Source organism: Myotis yumanensis, unplaced genomic scaffold (genome assembly GCF_028538775.1).
Source record: "Myotis yumanensis isolate MYYU_CA2020_CCGP unplaced genomic scaffold, mMyoYum1.0.hap1 SCAF_5, whole genome shotgun sequence".
Lineage (NCBI taxonomy): Eukaryota > Metazoa > Chordata > Mammalia > Chiroptera > Vespertilionidae > Myotis > Myotis yumanensis.
The window spans coordinates 33,566,432-33,584,206 of NW_027223756.1; the positions used below are offsets into that span (position 1 = coordinate 33,566,432).

The 17,775-nt window shown below is 55.7% G+C and overlaps 1 protein-coding gene across 7 annotated transcripts in view; it reads right to left on the reverse strand.

The window, feature by feature from the left end:
* Nucleotides 1-4,278: 4,278 nt before the first annotated feature.
* The window catches only part of JADE2 (jade family PHD finger 2), a 50,715-nt gene continuing 37,218 nt past the window's right edge, over nucleotides 4,279-17,775 (reverse strand). For all 7 annotated transcript variants that reach the window (XM_070414984.1, XM_070414991.1, XM_070414987.1 and 4 more), the window contains 3 exons: nucleotides 12,521-12,638; nucleotides 9,787-9,915; nucleotides 4,279-8,786 (listed from right to left, as the gene is read on the reverse strand). In XM_070414984.1, coding sequence (XP_070271085.1) covers nucleotides 7,969-8,786; nucleotides 9,787-9,915; nucleotides 12,521-12,638 — 1,065 coding nt within the window. In that variant the 3' untranslated portion in view covers nucleotides 4,279-7,968. The remainder of the gene's footprint in view (nucleotides 8,787-9,786; nucleotides 9,916-12,520; nucleotides 12,639-17,775) is intronic.

Sequence of the window (17,775 nt, forward strand, 5' to 3'; positions counted from 1 at the left end):
CTGGGGATCGAGCCTGCAACCCAGGCATGTGCCCTTGGCCAGAATCGAACCTGGGACCCTTCAGTCCCCAGCCCGACGCTCTATCCACTTTCCTGTATAGTATTCTTTTAAAAAAAAAAATGGTGGCAGAAAAACACAAAACAAAATTTACCCTCCCAGCAATTTCCAAGTGTACAGCACAGAACCGTCACCAACAAGCACACGGCTGTGCGCCAGAGCCAGGCACCCATCCTGCCTCTGCACCCACCAAGCAACTCACACCTGCTTCGCCCCTAGCCCCTGCCAGTCACCACTCTACTTCCTGTTTCTGTGAGTTTGATACAGCATAGAAAGTTTGGATCCTTCATGTAAGGGGAATTGTGCAGTGTTTTTTGTGACTGGCTGATTTCACTTAGCATAGTGCGTTCAGTGGCCATCCATGTCAGAGCACGTGTCAGAGTCTCTTTCCTTTTCAAGAATGAATACTGTCCCACTGCATGTATCTACCACATTGCCTTTATCCATTGCAGCGGTTCTCAACCTTTGGGTCGTGAACAATGAAAATACATCCTGCATATCAGATATTTACATTACGATTCATAACAGTAGCAAAATTACAGTTATGAAGTAGCAACGAAAGTAATTTTATGGTTGGGGGTCACCACAACATGAGGAACTGTATTTGTATTAAAGGGTCGCGGCATTAGGAAGGTTGAGAACCACTGTATGGATACTTGGGTTGCTGCCACCTCTTGGCTATAGTGAATGGTGCTGCAACCAACGTGAACTCTTAGATGCTGACCCGTCAGCAAATAAATGGGCTGTGGGCCTCAAGGAGCTGCAGGGAGTGAGGTTCCTTCTGGGACACCTCCGAGTTCTGTTCAGCTTGGGTTGGGAGGCCTCTGGGCTGAGGCACAGTAAGACAGGTGCAGGCTGGGTTCTGTCTGTCCTGGCCACTGGCTGTAGCCCGTTTCCATGGCTCTTGCATTGCAGGGGTGGGCAGACAGTCTTGGGTCTGCCCCAGTTTGTATACAACGGCAAATCCCACGCCAGCACCAACCCTCTGCCTAGACACCGTGTAGCAGAGGATGTGAGGCCTCCCCCTGGGATTGCCAGGAAAAATACAGGATGTGGTATTTGGAACAGATTTATACTAAAGCATTATTCATTGTTTGTCGAAATTCTAATTTCACTGTGTGTCTGTATTTCTGTTTGCTAAATCTGGCAGCCCTGCTGCCGAACCCACTGAAGATCTCCCTGACAAGCCAGCACCAGGGCCTCTGCGTCCCAACCCAGGTCCCTCAGGACGGATGGTGTGCATGCTTCTGAGCTCCAGGTCTGGCTCAGAGCACTGGGTATTGAGCGTCGCCCTGCTCCGTTCAGCTGGCCCCTTAAATCACCTGCTTGACCAATCCCTCATCCATTCCTGCCTCCCTCTGAGTCTGCCTGAACCCCAAAGACTGCCCTAAAATTCACATTTTATTAACTCATTTTTATTGGGCAACATGGTGATCATGAAACCTTATGTGCCTCTGCCTGAGTCTCTCATCAGGGGGATGAAGAGTGGGTGGCTGGGCAGACTACACAGGTCGGGGGGCTGGCTCAGCCCTCGCAGTGCAAAGGAGCTGGCCCTCGTGGATGCCCGTAAGAGCCTGGCAGGCGAAGCATGGGAGGCCTCCTGTGAGGGGAGGGCAGCTGTGAGACCACTGTGAGCAGCCCGCATTTCCTGGCCTCCGAGTCCTGAGCTAGTCTCCAAGGAAAGGGGCCTTGGCCGCCTCCTCTGGCAGCTCTGGGCACAGACATAGGTGCAATAAGGACTGAGGCCAGCCCTGGGAGTATGACATGCTCCCTCTCCAGCCCACTGCTGACTTCCTGCCTTTCTTTGGCAGTTGCAGGAAGGCAGGGCCTGGGTCTCCTTGGCCTCCACACTCAATCCAGGTTGGGGACCCAGCAGGCCTCAGCCGATGCCTTATTCTCCCAGGAGGCCTCGGGTCCGTGAGCTGCCTCTGTGCCTGTGGCTGATGGAGAAGATTCTCTGCACTGGGAGGCGTTGGAGTGCAGGGGCCAAGAGGCTGGAGTCTGAGCCCGGGGAATGCAGGGCTGGCTCTGGCCCTGTGGGTTTCAGGACTGGAGATATCTGGGCTGGGGCCCAGCGGGCGGTAGATGGCGCCCCAGATCTTACTTGCAGGAGTAGCCAGAGTAAAGGGAGTTCAGGGAGGGCAGACCTTCCCCCCTGCAGGCTGCACATTCACTTGCCACACAGTCTCATTGAGTGACTGCACATTGCTTTGGGATTATCTGATTAAAGTCCGTCTCCCACACCGGCCTGGTCTCTCCACAGGGGCTTGTGGTCATCCTGGGCCTCAGGGCCCAGCAGCAGGTGCTCAGTGAGTGCTGGGTGAGTGGACACCCCCTCCCCGCCCCCCACGAGCTGCTGGCAGAGAACTGGCCTCCACAGGAAGCCTCCACCTAGTCAGCCTACACTTGTCCTGTCCTCGGGGGCTCTCAGGGGGCAGGGAGGGCAGAGGCAGTGACAGGAGTGAAGGCCTAGGACAGTGATGGCGAACCTATGACAAGCGTGTCAGAGGTGACACGCTAACTCATTTTTTTTGGTTGATATTTCTTTGTTAAATGGCATTTAAATACATAAAATAAATAGCAAAAATATAAGTCTTTGTTTTACTATGGTTGCAAATATCAAAAAATTTCTATCTGTGACACGGCACCAGAGTTAAGTTAGGGTATTTCAAAATGCTGACATGCCGAGCTCAAAAGGTTCACCATCACTGACCTAGGAGCACCGATCAGATATGAGCCCAAGGCCACCCAGGCACAGCTGACGGCTCCAGGGCTGCGCTGCCATGGAGTCGCTGTCAGCCACGTGGCTACTGAGCTTGAAACGTGGCTCATCCAAATGAGGTGTAAGTGCAGCACACACACAGCGCAAACAGAATGCAAAATATTTTATTAATAAGTGTTTTATATTAATTACATGTTTATGTGATCATATTTGGGATATAATGGGTTAAATAAAATTATTAAAATTAATTTTTCCTGTACTTTTAAAAATGTGTAGCTACTGCACTTACTTGTACCGTTATTTCCATTGAGCATGGCTGCTTCCGACCCACAGGTGCCCCGCATCTGTCAGCTGGGTGTGCTGTCAGGTGCGGGTCTTGCAGGGGTGGGGGGACCTCGCGTGACTCTGGATCACTGTGGCATCGGGCTGGCTTGGGCGAAAGGAGAGGCTGTGGTGCTGAGCCCAGGGCAGCTCCAAATCACAGCTCCTGGGGCCTCCCAGGAGCCCCCAGGTTTATTTCCAATGCTGTGGAGTCGCAGAACTTTATGAGTCTGGAGGTGCCTGTGGGGACCTGCCTCCTATTGCACTGGTTAGGAAATGGGGCAGTTTGCTATCTTAAATGACTAAGTCAGCGGCTCCAGAAGCTAGAGCCCCAATTCAATCCCTTTCCACACAGCCTCCCATGGGCTCAGGTGTGAGACCCACTCCACGCATCTTTGACCCGTCTTTGCCTGTGCCGAGTCCTCCACCAGGAATGTTTCTTGTCTCTTCCTTCTATCCAGCTCCCTTTGGGCAAGCAACTGTTTATTCTTCAGGTCCCATTGCCTGGAAGCTCTGAGGGCAGGCCCTGGTGACATGCACAGTATACAACCCAGAGGACTGGCTGAACCAGGTGTGTGATCAAATGGATTCATTGTTGAATGAACTAATGGTGTTACTCCCGGCCAATCAGCCCAGGCCTCCATGACTCCCATTCCCTCATGTCTGGGTTCCTGCTGGACTGTGAGCTGCCCCAGGAGGGACAGTGACACTTCCCACACTTTCCAGAGCTTGGAGCGGAGTCGGTGCTCAGAAAATAATGAATGAAACACACACTTGAGCGAAGTTCTTCCCTAGTGTAGGGACATTGCTAAGCTCCCTCCCAAACCTTCCCACTGTCCCAGGCGGGTGGCTCATGGGGGTGGCAAGAATCCAAGGGTCCTGCCTGTGGTGTAGGACTTCCCCTCTTACCAGAGTGTGGCTTTGGGCATACCCCTCATCCGCTCTGAATCCTAGGGGACGACGACAGTGAGGGGCAAAAGAAACTCAGCTCTTAAGCACAGCCGCTGGCCCATGGAGCGGTCACTGTGACCATCACTATGATGACTCCTGAGGGGGTAGCAGCAGGCCCCTTGGGACACCCAGGGAGCACTGCTGTTTCACTGGGCCACTGTCGAGTCTGCGCACAGCACTCTCAGGCCCCTGCCCCACTCAATGCAACGAAGCCTCACACCGACCAGCACAGAAAACATTGCTTTATTAACTGCGTTTGCCAACACATGAGGAGTGCAAAGGGCTCCTTGAGACACAGGCTCTGGGGGTGGCCAGGTCTGGAAGCCCAGGAGTGAGCAGGACAGGATGGGACTGAAAGCTACGTAGCAGCGGCAACACATGTCATGCAGGGCACGGTGGGCGCTGGCCACACCAGGGCGGCCATACATTCTATTGCTCATCAAAGGTAGCGAACACGGACAATGTACAAAAAGGAGAAATAGGTCTTTGCGTTAATGAAAAATACATTTTTTCTCTACAAAGGAATCTTTTCTAATACAAGAAAATAAATATTGCAACATAAGCCAAAAATAATTTAAAATTGCTCTTTTCAATATATTTTCAATATTTCTCTTGTATATTAACAAATGGCACATCACTTTCTTTGAAACAAAGACAGAAGGTGTCTCCTCCTGTGACATTCATATCATCCCCCCACCCCGAGCCGACGTAGAGCACAGAGTGTTGTGCGTCTGAGGGACAAGGTGGCAGGAAGTGCCCTAAAGAACAACCAAAAGTCCCAGACTCCAGCCCTGGCTCTTTGGCCAATGTGGCCAGCTGGGCCAGGGGCATGGGAAGTGGCCTCCCCAAGGGCCTTGCCACAGGCATCCCGACCATTCTGCAGAGCTTTGGACATGGGCAGAGGTTGGCCACATCCGGCAGCGAGCAAGGGAAGGCCAAGTCCAGCTGTTGCCCATGTCTGTTAGAGCTGGGCAGCTGATTCTCTAGGAACTGCCCTAGCACGTCCCATCCACACCCAGGGACACGCATGCACGTGGACACAGCCACAGTCCAGCCCCCATGTGGAAACCTGGGTGGCCTCTCACGTACTGTCACCAAGTCAGTGCTCATTTAATAAAATAAACCCTTCTACCTTTCTCCTCATTTGCTGTAAAATACATTTATGATCCATAAAAATACTTCCCTTGCACATTATCCTTTCTCACTGTGATGAGGGGGGAGGGGACGGTGGGCAGCTGGGCCTGGGATATGAGGATGATGGCCAGGATGAGTGACAGCAGCTTCTCCCTCCCTGAGGGCCAGTGAGTGTGGGCAGTGTGGGCGAGGGCAAGATCTGCCCCAGCCTCCGGCCTGGAAAGGCCTCTTCCCGTCTGCCTTCTCCCCACCTTAACCTCAGGGGTGGCAAGGCCTTCAACACGATGGACAGAGGCTGGACAAAGAGTGAAGGGGCCGTGACTAACGGAGGGAAGAAGTGGACACCGGCATCCTCGTCCTGCTTGCAGCAGGTGGACATCCTGAAGGTGGGCAGCTGCCTGGTGAGGGGAGGTTAGGGCCTGGCCTGGCCTGGGAGGGGCCCCCACCAGCCTAACCAGACACCATGCCCCAGCGATAATCTGCTCAAACAAAGCAAGAGCCAGGAGAGAAGAGGGCCAGAACCCAGAGCCAACCTGAGCACAGGCCCCTAAGAGTGCCAGCTGCCCGTACTCCCTCCCAGGTTCTCTCCTGCCTCCAGGGGGCCCAGACCCTGCCTCGGGATGGATGCAGGGGTCAGGGGGCAAGTGCTGAGTTTCCTGGACCGAAGCCATTCCTGGCACCCTAGTCCCCTCACCCCAGGGAAAGTTTGGTTGTTCTTTAAGCTCATCCCTTTGCTTCCTGCGAGGTCAGACTGAGCAATCCAGCACAGACACGGCTGTGACGTGAAGCACGGGGGAGGAAGGAGGTCTGTTCAAAGGCAGTAAACAGAGAACGGGGTTGGGACGCTGCTGCTGACACTGCACTGGCCACTGCTACCCAGGTGGCAGGCAGACTAAACTACGTGGTAGCTCATGCCATCCCAACGCCCAGAGTCCTTGAAGCCTGCTGAGTCCATTCCAACCGGACACATTCGTCCGATCCCCTGAACTGAGTCATCACCTTTGTTTCCTGTTTTGCTAAAATTCACATAAAGCTGAGTGTCAATGACAGCGCCACTGTCGTACCTTGGTAGTTTTGGAGTCGGGGGCGAGTGGTCAAGCTGCTCCCATCCCCGAATTGCGCTGTGTGTTCATTCGCACGGGGGAACCTCACGGTCAGGACTCGGGCCGTGCCGGTTTCCCGCGTGTTCCTCCCCACTGTGAGGCCGTTTCTGAAAGCTCACGGTGGGCCCAGTCCAGGATTTGAAATCCAACACCTGGTTCCGGTTTCCACAGTCGGGCGGTGGAACAGCATCCTCTTCCAAGAGCTCGGGCTGGTCTCCTTGGGTGTGTGCAAGGAACATGTTCCTGTAAGCTGTCGCTAAAGAACGCCTTTAAAAAAAGTCCAAGTGACAAGGTGCTCGGTCCAGGCTGTGCTGTATTGTGGTCAAAATATTCTTTGGCATCCACAGAATGATTCGACTGTCACTGGACTTTTGCAAGGTTCTTGTTGGAGAAGTTCTGGCTTTACCAGTGGCGGAAGTGACCCAGGAGTAATTCACAAATGAAAAAAAACACACGTTTTCACTGAATTCCTTTTTTGTTTGTTCCCTGAGCTATCACCCTGGGGCCACTCCACTAAAACTCTTCAGAGCAACTACCTGGACCTGGAGGGGAGGGGAGGGAGGGAGGGGGGTGGGTGGTGGGGAGGGAGGGCACAGTTGGGAAAGGGGGTTAAGGCTCACAGGGAGAGGAACCAGGAACCTCCAGCAAGACTGAAAACAGCCCCAGCAGCCAAGGCGGCCGCCTGGGCCCCGGGATCCCACTGCTAGTTGGAAGGAGTTTCCAGAAGGAAACCGAGGAAGCAGCTCATCTCTTAGCAGGACTGGGAAACCTGAAAAGGCGAACGGCCTGGTCAGCTGTCTGGGAGTGACCAGACTTTGGCCGAGACTGGCTCCTACGGAAGGAAGGAAGTTGGAGCCCGGAGCGATTCTCTGCAGCGGGCAAGTCTGAGCCCACGCCCCCGTCTGGGCACTGGCCCTCCCTGGCAGCCCTCCACTGGCACTGGGAGTCCCCTGAGTAAGTGGCACAGCTCAGGAAGGATTCTGGAAACCCCTTCCCGGGGCTGCAGGGCTGGGCGCTGGCAGGGGCCGAGCAGCGAGGGAGTGGAGGGTCTCGGGGTGGGTGGGCAGGCCTTCGATGTGGGTTGACAGGAGCGGTTGTGGTTCCCCTGGAACCAGCAGGGCCCTCTGCGCCCCCTCAGTGCTTTCTCATGTAAGCTCGTTGTGCTTGTGACAGTGAGTAGACTCTGGCTGGGTATCACTTATTATAGACTTCCTTGGGGATCAGTGGAGTGCAGCAGGACCCCCCAAATGGACTCCAGTGGAATTTGAGGGCAAGGTGGGCAGGCTCTGGGCCGGCCCATCTGCCATAAAATAATGCCCAAACGACATTCTGTGTCACCCAGTGGCAGCGGGCTGGCGTCCTGAGCTCTCCTTCACCTTGTCTGCATCTAGCCAGGAGCCCAGCGACGCCGGGTAGGGCCGCCGCCGCCACATGGGTGCTGCACAGGACTTGGCCCGGTCCTTGCAGCCAGAGCTGTGGGAGGAATCCTAATGTCCTAGGCCAGCACAGAGGAAAGACAACAGTGTAGAATTCGAAACTCTCTCTGTATTAAAAATAAAACCACAACAGAGTGGCAGCCTTGAGAGTCTGGGACACTCAGCAGATTGGAAATGGCAGTTGTGACTGGGCTGAGGCCTCGTGGGGGACTAGGGCAGGGCCTGAGACAGGGGTAGGGGTGACTTAGGAGGCCAAAACCCCCATGCGGACTACCTCCTCAGCCCCTGCTTCCCGGGGACCCCGCTGTACCCCGCTGTCCTTAGCCTCCACATCTGAGTCGCTCATCTCCCTATCAGAGAAGAAGCCATCAGTCTCAGGGTCAAAGTGTAAGCTGACCTTTGGCCTCTCGGCCACAGCAGAAGGAGGTCCTGTCCCAGCATCAGGCCTGGCACCCGATGACCTCCGGGTTCCCTTGCTCTCGCGGGACTGCCGCAGCCGGCCTGAGGGCTTGGGGCTTGCCATTGGGCCAGGCACTTGGACATTCGAGTCGGCAACCATGGGGGCTGCCTCGTCGGGGGTGTCAGGGGCCAGCGGTGGGGGGCTCTTGGGAGCTGCGGGGATGGGACAGTCCCCAGCTGTAGGACTGGACGGCAGGTGCGAAGGTGTTCGCCGTGGTGGTTTCCTGGCAGGTGGTCCTTGACCTGGACCCCCCTTGCCGCCGCCTGCATCCTGGCCCCAGGGCTTCTTGGGGGGTTTGTCCGGAGTTGTCCGTGAACCAGGCCCATCCTGTGGTGGCTTCTTCTTGGCAGGCAGGCGGGTGGCGCGGCCACGGGCCTTCCTGGCAGGGTCGCCGGGTCGCAGTGAGGGGTCCCGCATGAAGCTTAGCAGCGTCTCCTCGTCTTGCAGCAGCTCCTCCGACAGCAGCCCGGGCGCAGGGTCCTCGCGGTGCCCATTATTCAGTGACCATTCGCTCATGGCCATGTTCTCCGCTGTGATCTGCACAGACTGCGCCAGCCAGCTGTTGAAGAAGGTGCCGTCGATGGGGAACGAGGTGGACAGGCCTGGCGGAGGGGAGAGAGGAGGAAGGTGAGATGCCAGCAGGTGTCAGTTCCACACTCTCTGGAATCCCTTTCTGACCCTCCCCAGCAGGCTTTGCAGGCTCCCTGTTCAAAAATTATCATTGAGAATTTTCAGGTGGCCAAAGGAGAACATTAAAACAAGCAAGGGCCTTTGGCCCCGCACACCCATGAGGTGCAGGGAGCCAAGGAATGGAGGAAAATGCCCTCAGGCCACCAGGGGGCGCTGGATTTCTATGCACATTGCCTCCCAGAGCTTCCAAAACAAGGAAGTTGGGTAAGGGTGTCAGGCATGAATAAGGTGGCAATGTATCAGGGTATAAGGCCCCTCTTGGATGTCAGTGCCTGCTCTAGCTATAGGCCACCCCCCACCTTCCTCAGGTCTCAGGACAGCTAGTGAGACTAGCCTCCCATTAGACACCCAACTTGTCCCCTTCCTGAGACGGAGGGAGATAAGAGACGACCTGGGGCTTCTGTGCTCGAAGTGAGGCCTAGAAGGGGACTCTACTGCCAGTAAGGTCTGTGACAGCAGAGATGGGTTGGGCCAGTGCCTTTGGCCACTCCTTTGGGTCTCTCTGTCATGAAGGTTCACTGGTACTGAAGAGAGGCCCATTGAAAAGGTTCTGGCGGAGTGGGACAAGGATGGAGAACCCTGGGGCCCACACCTCCCAGCGCGGCGGTGGCTCCTAGAAGGGCCAGATGGCCTAGGTCCCTTCAGGGCCTCAGGACCCTGGCCAGTGGAATGAGCTGTCAGTTCCTGAGCTCCCGAACACAGCCTCCCGATCTACAAAAGGGGAATTTCTCGGATGGCACCAGGGCTCCGAAACCCCAGTCTCTTTTATGGCCAGGAGGTGGAGTGCCTGGGCAAAGGGCCTCCCGCTCTGTGCAGGTGGGTGCCGATGGTCCCAGCCGGCCTCATATGGGGGCTGCAGGTGGAGGGATGGTGTGAGCCTTGCCGGTCTGCCAGGCCAGCATGGCCACTTACCCAGCTGCCCCAGGACCGAGTCGGGCCCTGCCTTCATTTTCTCTTTCTTCTCAGGGCTGCCCTTTGGGCCCTCACGGCTTTTCCTTTTCGAGTCGCTCTTCTTGCCCTTTGGTCTCCTCCCAGACCGCTCTGCACCAGGGAAAGAGAGAGCAGGTGGTTATCCCAGACTGCCTCGGCCAGAACCAAGATCGCTGCGTGCCACCCAGGAGTCCCTCCTCACCGGGTGCCTCACCATCCCAGTCGCCTTGCCCTGCTCAGAGCCTTGGGGGCTTGGGTAACTGCGGCTCCTGTGAGTCCAGGGGCAGGCGGTGTGGGGAGTGTGTAACTGCCCACTGCTGCTCTGGCAGGGTTTGGGGAGGGCGCAGGGCCTTGAAGTGGGTGGAGGACCACCTTGCAGGATCTGGGCTGCAGCCTGATCTGCATGGCCTACAGGTTCTGGGAGAGTCCTGGTGGGTGGAAGGCTGGCTGGAGGTGAGTGGACAGGGCAGGGTCTTGAATGCTAGGCCAAGGAGCTGGACATGAAGGTGGACAGAACACTATCTGAGGAGTCAAGAGATTTTGGTTAGTCCCTTGAGCTGGTCTCCTGCCTTGGTCTCCTGGTCTGCTTTTGAGGTCAGACAGGAGATGGGAGACCTGGCTGCACACCTGACCTTCATGCCCCTTCAGCCCATGACCATACAGGTCTAGGGAGCCACAGAGAACACCCAAGCAGGGAGGGGCTTATGGAGGGGGAGGCCCAGCTGCCAGGAATGTTCTCCCAGCTTCTCAGCTGCAGGCCGGAGGGCTTCCTGAATAAGGATTTAAGAAAGTGTTGGGGGGTGTGGTCCCAGCTCTGTCATCTTCCCAGCTCGGCTGCTGAGCCCCTGTGCACCTCCTGCTGGGCCTCAGTCTCCACATCTATAACATGGGACCAGTGCCCACATACTGTGAGGGCAGGCTTCTGAGGCCCCACTGTCCTCAGCTAGTCTGAGCTCCTTCTGAGGCTCACAAGACCTTGCCTGGTCAACCTTGGCAACCCCTCAGCCTCACTTTGGACATCTTCCTCCTGCTCTAATCGCACCGATACCAGCAGCTTCCTTCCAGTTTCTCTAACAAGATAAGCTCTGGCCTCTGGGTCTCCAAAAATGCTCTTTCCTTGTCCTGGCCTTCACCTGGTTCAGCTCCAGCCTCAATAAATACCACTGCCACCAGGAAGCCTTCTCAAGCCCTCTGGCCAGACAGGCCTTGGCAATATGCCTGTAGCCCACGTCCCATGCCAGGGGTCAAGCGCACAACACGGAGGGCGTCAGCTTCGGGCAGAGGCAAACCGGTCTTCTGCCCTGAACAAGGGCTGTCTGTTGTAGCCACTCAGACCGGGGAGCTGCAAATGTTGCGACTCTTGAACATGCTTCTGGAATCCCGTGCCTCGGGCACTGCAGGCCGTGCCACTCTGCTGCCTCGCTCCTGCGGCTGGATGTGCTCACAGTGCGGTCCCAGGAAGCCCGAGGCTGCTGCAGAACCACTGCCGCCGTGAAGCCTCCCTCACAGCTCTGTCCCTGCACCAGCACCGCTGCCGTTCCCTGGCCACCACTTCCCATTGTCTTTCCAGGTGGTGAGCTCCACAAGGGCGGGACCTTGTGCGTTCAGCCCGCAGCAGTGTGCCCGCAATGCCCAGCACAGGGCCTGGCCTCCGTCCACGCTCAGTTAGTGCTCACGGAACCAATCACGGATGAGAGGGAGCCGGGGACCACTCCGGGCGCCAGGGAGCTGCCAGGGCCTTGAGGGTGCACGGCGAGCTCCGAGCTCTGCATGGCTGTGACCCACCGTCTTTACTTGGCACTCCTGGTTTTTTGGGCCAGAGTGGGTGGCGATCCCAAAGTGCAGATGAGGCAGCTTGGCTCTCAGGCAGGGGTGGCCAGCTCTCAGTCATCGGCTCCGGGGGTGGCCTGGCAGCTCTCTTCTCTGTCCACTCCAGGCCCAGCCTGACCCAGAGGCTGAGCTGGCAGTAGCCGCCCCTGGCTCGAAATCGCTCTCCATCCAGCTATTCCTGCTGCAGGTAATCCAACACGAGAGCACCATTTGGGGGTCAAGCACTGCCCTCCTTAACATGTGAAGACTCCAGGAAGAGCCCTGTGTCTGGCAATATCCACACAACTAACAGATAAAAGCAAAGCCAGAGCTTCTTTGGCCTTTGATTTCCAAATCTATTAAATGCATGTGATGCAGGAGAGTAAGAAATAAGAGGGAATAGCTTCTGGCACAGGGCCTGAATCCTCTGAGGCCAGAGAAAGAGCACACAGGACCTCTTCCATCACTGGGCAGGCGCTTTCTTCAGGTTCAACACGCAGGCACATAGGTCAGGGAATCTCGCCGGCTTCTGGCCCTTCCTGCCCCAGTGCTAGCACACAGCCACTAGGACCTCTGGTCCCCACCTGTTCACATGCAATTTACTACTGAACCACTGTGGCCCTGGCACTACCTGGTGTCCCTAGTGGATAAGAACGCTCTCAGAGGGCAGGCTTGATGGCCACACTCCAACCTCTGGCTCCTTGCCTAACAATACATACCTGGGACCCTGGGGAGGTCCCTTTCTCGGCCCAGTTACTGAATGACGGAGGGTAGGGGTGGGGGCCAGTGGCCCCGGGCCCCATGCACATGCCCCAAACCAGGCTCCACAGACACACCCTTCTTGGGACCCAACCCCTTGAGTGTGTGCACACGGAGGTGGCTGGTGTTGGGCAGGGAAGGCGCCTACCTCGACACAGATCCTGTTCAATAAGTTTCATCTGCAGGTGGAATATCTGCTCCTGGAGTTTGCAGATGGCGTGTTTCGTTCTCTCCCGCCTTGTCACCATGTAGCACAGATTTCTAACCTGAGGAAACACAAGAGACATTTCCCACCTTACTCAAGGGCGACCCTCCCTGACCTTCCAGCTCTGGGGGCCACCACTGCCTAACCTGCCCGGGACATCTGGGAATCAATTCCCGGACCCCGAGTGTCCTTAGCCCTGAGCCACAATTCCCTGATACAAAACATGGGCCGAGCACAGCCTTGACCCTGTGGCCCTGGCTGAGCCAGTGACAGAGAGCATCTGGGTAGCTCAGGCTGGTGACTCCGCCTTCCTGGCTGAGTCAGCGACACTGCTGCCTGAGGCCCTTCTAACACAGCTCTCGCCCCTATATTCACAGTGCACTGAGGCTCACTGGGCCTCACGAGGGCACCAAGTCCATCCCTCTGCCTCCTGTCCAAGGCCTCTTTCCCACCGAAGAAACTCCTCAGCCATAGAAAAGCCACCTCCTATCCCGAGACACGAAAGGCCATGGTGCATGGAGTGAGAGAACCCAGCACAACAGCTTCAAGCAGACAGGCAGTCTCCAACCCACCCGGGTCTCCTTGCTGCTCTGGGACCTGAGCCAGGCCCACGCCTGCACCGGCCAAGGCCCCCACGTCCACGTGGCCACATGCATGTGCTCAGCCAGAGACAGAACTCCTCACAGGGCAGGGCGGGGCCCCTGGCCTCCAAGGGCCAGTGAGGAAGAGCCTCTTGCACTGGCCTAGAAGCACCTGAAGGACGGGCCATTTTTGCTCTGTTCACGTGACGACTTGCTCCAGTGTGCCCAACCTCACCGGCTGCTCCCTGGGCCAAGACCAGGCCCCCTCCCCGAAACACTTCCTTGTTCTGGTGTCATCTTCAATTTAGGTCAGAACTTCCAGTGGCAGGGACTGGCCAGGGGCTGCTGAGCTGAAATTCTGGGTCCCACCAGGGTCTTTCCAGCTAAAACTAGTACTCTGTCTTCAGTTGGGTTCCATCTTCCAGGTCAGGCTGCATGTCCTTAAGCTGCCTGGGATGATCTGTGGGTTTTAGAGCCCCTGGCCTGTTGTCATGGGCACCATTCTCCTGGCCTGGGGTGGCCGTGATCGGTCCTCGCTGTACACACGAGCATCCTCATCTCCCTCCTGGGCCTAGTTGTGAAGGAAGTCCCAGCACGCCAGCTTCCGTCCTGGCTTTGCAGGAAGACTCTCAGTGGCACTCGCACTGGTGAGTGCACCCAGGATAGACAGGGAGCACTAGGCCATCCTAGTGGCCAGCACCTCCCAAGAGGGCAGCTGGGGCCCAGCCTGACCTCCTCAGGACCTCCCGCCAACCCACCTCCTCCCACACGGCCCTGAGCACAGGCTGTGGCTCTGGAAACTCCCGTGGTGTTGGGTCCTGGGCTCAGCAGTGAGCAATGCCATCTGGGTCCCTTTCTTCTCAGGATGTGTAGCCCAGTTGGGCAGACAGATGCTGACCAAGTACTGACAGGACCAGGCGGCCCTGAACCAGACTTGGAGGGGATGAGGAAGGCTTCCTGGAGAAAGGGGCAGCTAGGCAGGGAGGGGTTTGGTCACAGAGAGGGAGACAGGCTGGGGACAGGAATCCAGAGAAAGGCCAGGCAGGGGAGAGGCAGAGCGAGGCCTTGTGGCTAGAGAGTGAGGCTTTGAGGCCTCGCTGAGCCAGGCCAGGCAGAGCTGTGCAGAGATTTTGATGGTGGTGTGTAAGTGCTGGGGTCCTTAATGACCCAGCTCCTCCTCATCTGCCCCATCGCTGATCCGTCAGCATGCCCATCAGTCCTTCCCGGGGACGCGACCCCTTGCCTCAGCCCCCTCGCCGCTTAGTCACCCCCATCATCTTCAGCTGGACCCCTCTGCCATCCCAGAGCAATCTTCTGAAAGTGCAAATCCTCCGACAGCGTCTGTGTGGAACCTCAGATGTAATTAGTTAAGATGAGGTCATACTGGAGATGAGTGAGCCCTCATGCCACTAAGTCCTTGTGAACGGCCATGTGATGGCACGCACGCACAGGGAGAATGCCACAGGACAAGGCAGAGCTGGAGTCATGGGTCTCCACATCAAGGCAGCCCAGCAGCTAGGAGAGAGGCCCGGAACAGATCCCCTCGGAGCCGGTGGAGGACTCAGCTTGGCGACTTCTGGCCTCTAGTTTGTAGTACTTTGTTACAGTCGCCCCGGGAAACAAATATAGCTTCCTTCCTGTCACAGCGAAAAAACACAGCCCAGAGCCTGTTCAGTCTGATCCAGTCACCTCAGGGCCCGGTCCCAACCGGCCTCCAGGACTGCCCCACCTCCAGGCGCTTCTGTCTGTGTCCAGCCCACGTCTGCCTTGGTGTACACTCGACTCTTCCCCCAAGGCTGGACTCACATCACCTCCAGAGGCCTTCCCTGTCTGGCATACGCGCAGTCCAACATTACCTCCTTGTATCCCAGTCTGTTTTCTTCCTGGCGGAAGACCTAATGTGCGTGGGGTCAGTGGGGATGAAAAGGGGATGGATTCATGGCTACTTTGGAGGCCTTAAAACAAACCAGTCAACATATCTAACTTAAAAACGGATCAGTTAAGGTCCAGCTTTTTGAAATCTTCGAAAACATTCAGAGTTATAGATTTCTTCCCCAAAGTATACTTAAATACTTCCTATTAAGGTCTGCCGGTAGTGTTCTGTTTCTTCTTTCACTTGAAACTCTAAGCAGCAGTTCTCAACCTGTGGGTCGCGACCCCTTTGGGGGTCGAACGACCCTTCACAGGGGTCGCCTAAGACCATCGGAAAACATATATAATTACATATTGTTTTTGTGATTAATCACTATGCTTTAATTATGTTCAATTTGTAACGATGAAAATACATCCTGCATATCAGATATTTACATTACGATTCATAACAGTAGCAAAATTACAGTTATGAAGTAGCAACGAAAATAATTTTATGGTTGGGGGTCACCACAACATGAAGAACTGTATTAAAGGGTCTCAGCATTAGGAAGGTTGAGAACCACTGCTCTAGAGGAAGGATTCCTAAGGCAAGTTCAAAGAATAACTGGCATCAAGACCCCTAGGGCAGCTGATTAAAAACACAGACGCCCAGGCCTGGGGGCCTGACATACTCTCTGGGGGTGGGGACCTCAAATCTGCACCTCACGTGCTACTGTGATGTCAGAAGGACGGCCCTCGCCAGGGGCCCCACAGTCAGCTGCACAGGCTATTGCGTAGATGGTTCATTGTAGGACAGGAAGAGAATAGAACTTCTACTGGCATATTTTTTTATCCTATTAGGAATTCTGAATATGTTTGTTTTATAATAAACAGTGGTAGATATGAAAAGATATTAAACATACAGGATATTACAGATAAATGCTCAATTTTCCCCCTGATCTGGGCACAGTACACAATCAATAATGTCTGGACTATAGAAAACAGGAATGCTTCCTTCTGATAATCCCAACCCTGCCAACATTCTTTGGTTGGTACCCTAATCCTAACCCTAACCCTATGCTCACTTCACCCTGGAATCATCAACTACTTCTCTAATTTCTCCCAAGACGCTCGGTGCCACAGCCAGCTGTGACGGAATGCTGTAGAATTCCTCTCCCGGGTTGGCTTTGGGGGACAGAGTATTGAGCCCACCTTAGAAGCTCAGCCAGGCTGTCAGGCTCCTCACATTGTCCTTACTGTTTTTTTCTGATTATAAAGATAAAACACTCTTTTAAAAAAATAATCCAAGTAACAAAGTCCTCCAAAACTAGGGCAGAGATTGGTAATAAAGGCAGGTTTTACATTTTGATGAAACTGTTTTGATATCAGTAAATTTTGCAGAGAGAACCTGGATGTGGGCTGAGGAGAAAGGAAGAGCAGAGAGGACACACAGCCGGTTATCTGAAACCAGAATGGACCAGGGCTGGAGGAATTCACGGAGATGGAGGCAGTGGGAGGAGCAGGCTTGGACCTGTGGGCATGCTGGGCATGAGATGCTGGAGCTCAGGAGAGAGTGTGGGCTGGAGTCCTTCCGATGGGGAGCACAGCTGTGGAGCTGATGCAGCACTGAGAGTTTAGGCCGAGTGTGGCGGATGCTCACTAGACCAAGGAGAACTCAGAGGGGGAGAGCGAACCGGGGTACTAAGGGGGGATCTGGTCAGAGCATCAACAAGAAAAGTTATTCCAGAACAAGGGCATGATTGGCTGTGGCAGCCACTGCTGAGAGGGCCAGGGGACAGGATGGAGAAATGACTACGGGACCTAGGGAGACGGAGGAGGCTGTTGGCCCTGGTGGAAGGTTCTGCAATGTGGTGGCGGCAGGAGCATGGCCGGAGTGGGAAGCAAGGAAGTAAGAGCAGTGAGGGATGATGGGAAAGGAGAGAAGGATGTGATGGAGAAACCCACGACTAGAGGGAGATGGAAATTTGCTCTCGAAATTGGGAGAAGGTAAAATAGATTCAAATGCTGGTGGGATCCTGGAGACGAAGATGGGGGAAGGGAAGAGAGACTTCTGTGCTGCAGGGCGGGGGCTGGAAAGGGACACTTGGGGATGGGGGGAGGGCGGCGAAGGGGCACAGAGGATCTCTGGGCATGAAGCTGGAGGGTTCTGGTCTGAGGAACAGGAAGTGAGGTTGTCTGCTATCAGATGGGGGGCCCTGAGTAAGGTGGATAGGGGTAGCGATTGGTGGATTGGGGAGCCCAGAACGTTGCTTGCCCAGGCTGGGGGGCAGGCATCTTGGGGGACCCACCTTCTCACTGCTAGGGGATCGATCCCGGTGGGCAGAGTGTGGCTCCTACTGGAGGAGGCTCTGGCAGGGGTGTGGCCTCCATATAGGGGCAAGAGGACAGGCAGCGAGCTAATGCCAATGAAGAAAATAAGGGACAGTGAAGGGTAGAGAGCCTGGGAGGCAACTGAGCAGGGAGAACAGGAGGCTGTGGTTAAGGAGGGGAATGTGGGGATTTGGAGGTGGTGACAGGGTTTGAGTGGGACAGGGACACTAATGGGTCAGAAAGTCCCAGAGATGGGAGATGCAGGGATTGAGGAGCCAGAGTGCTGGAGGCCAAGGCTGCTTCGGGGGCGGCCAAGCAGACCGCAATCCAGGCACTGAGGACACAGTGAGTGGGGAGTGACCGGTGACAAGGAGGCAGGTGCAGGGTCTTCCTCTCTGGGGAGAGCCATGGGAAACGAGGCCTGGGGGAGGGGTT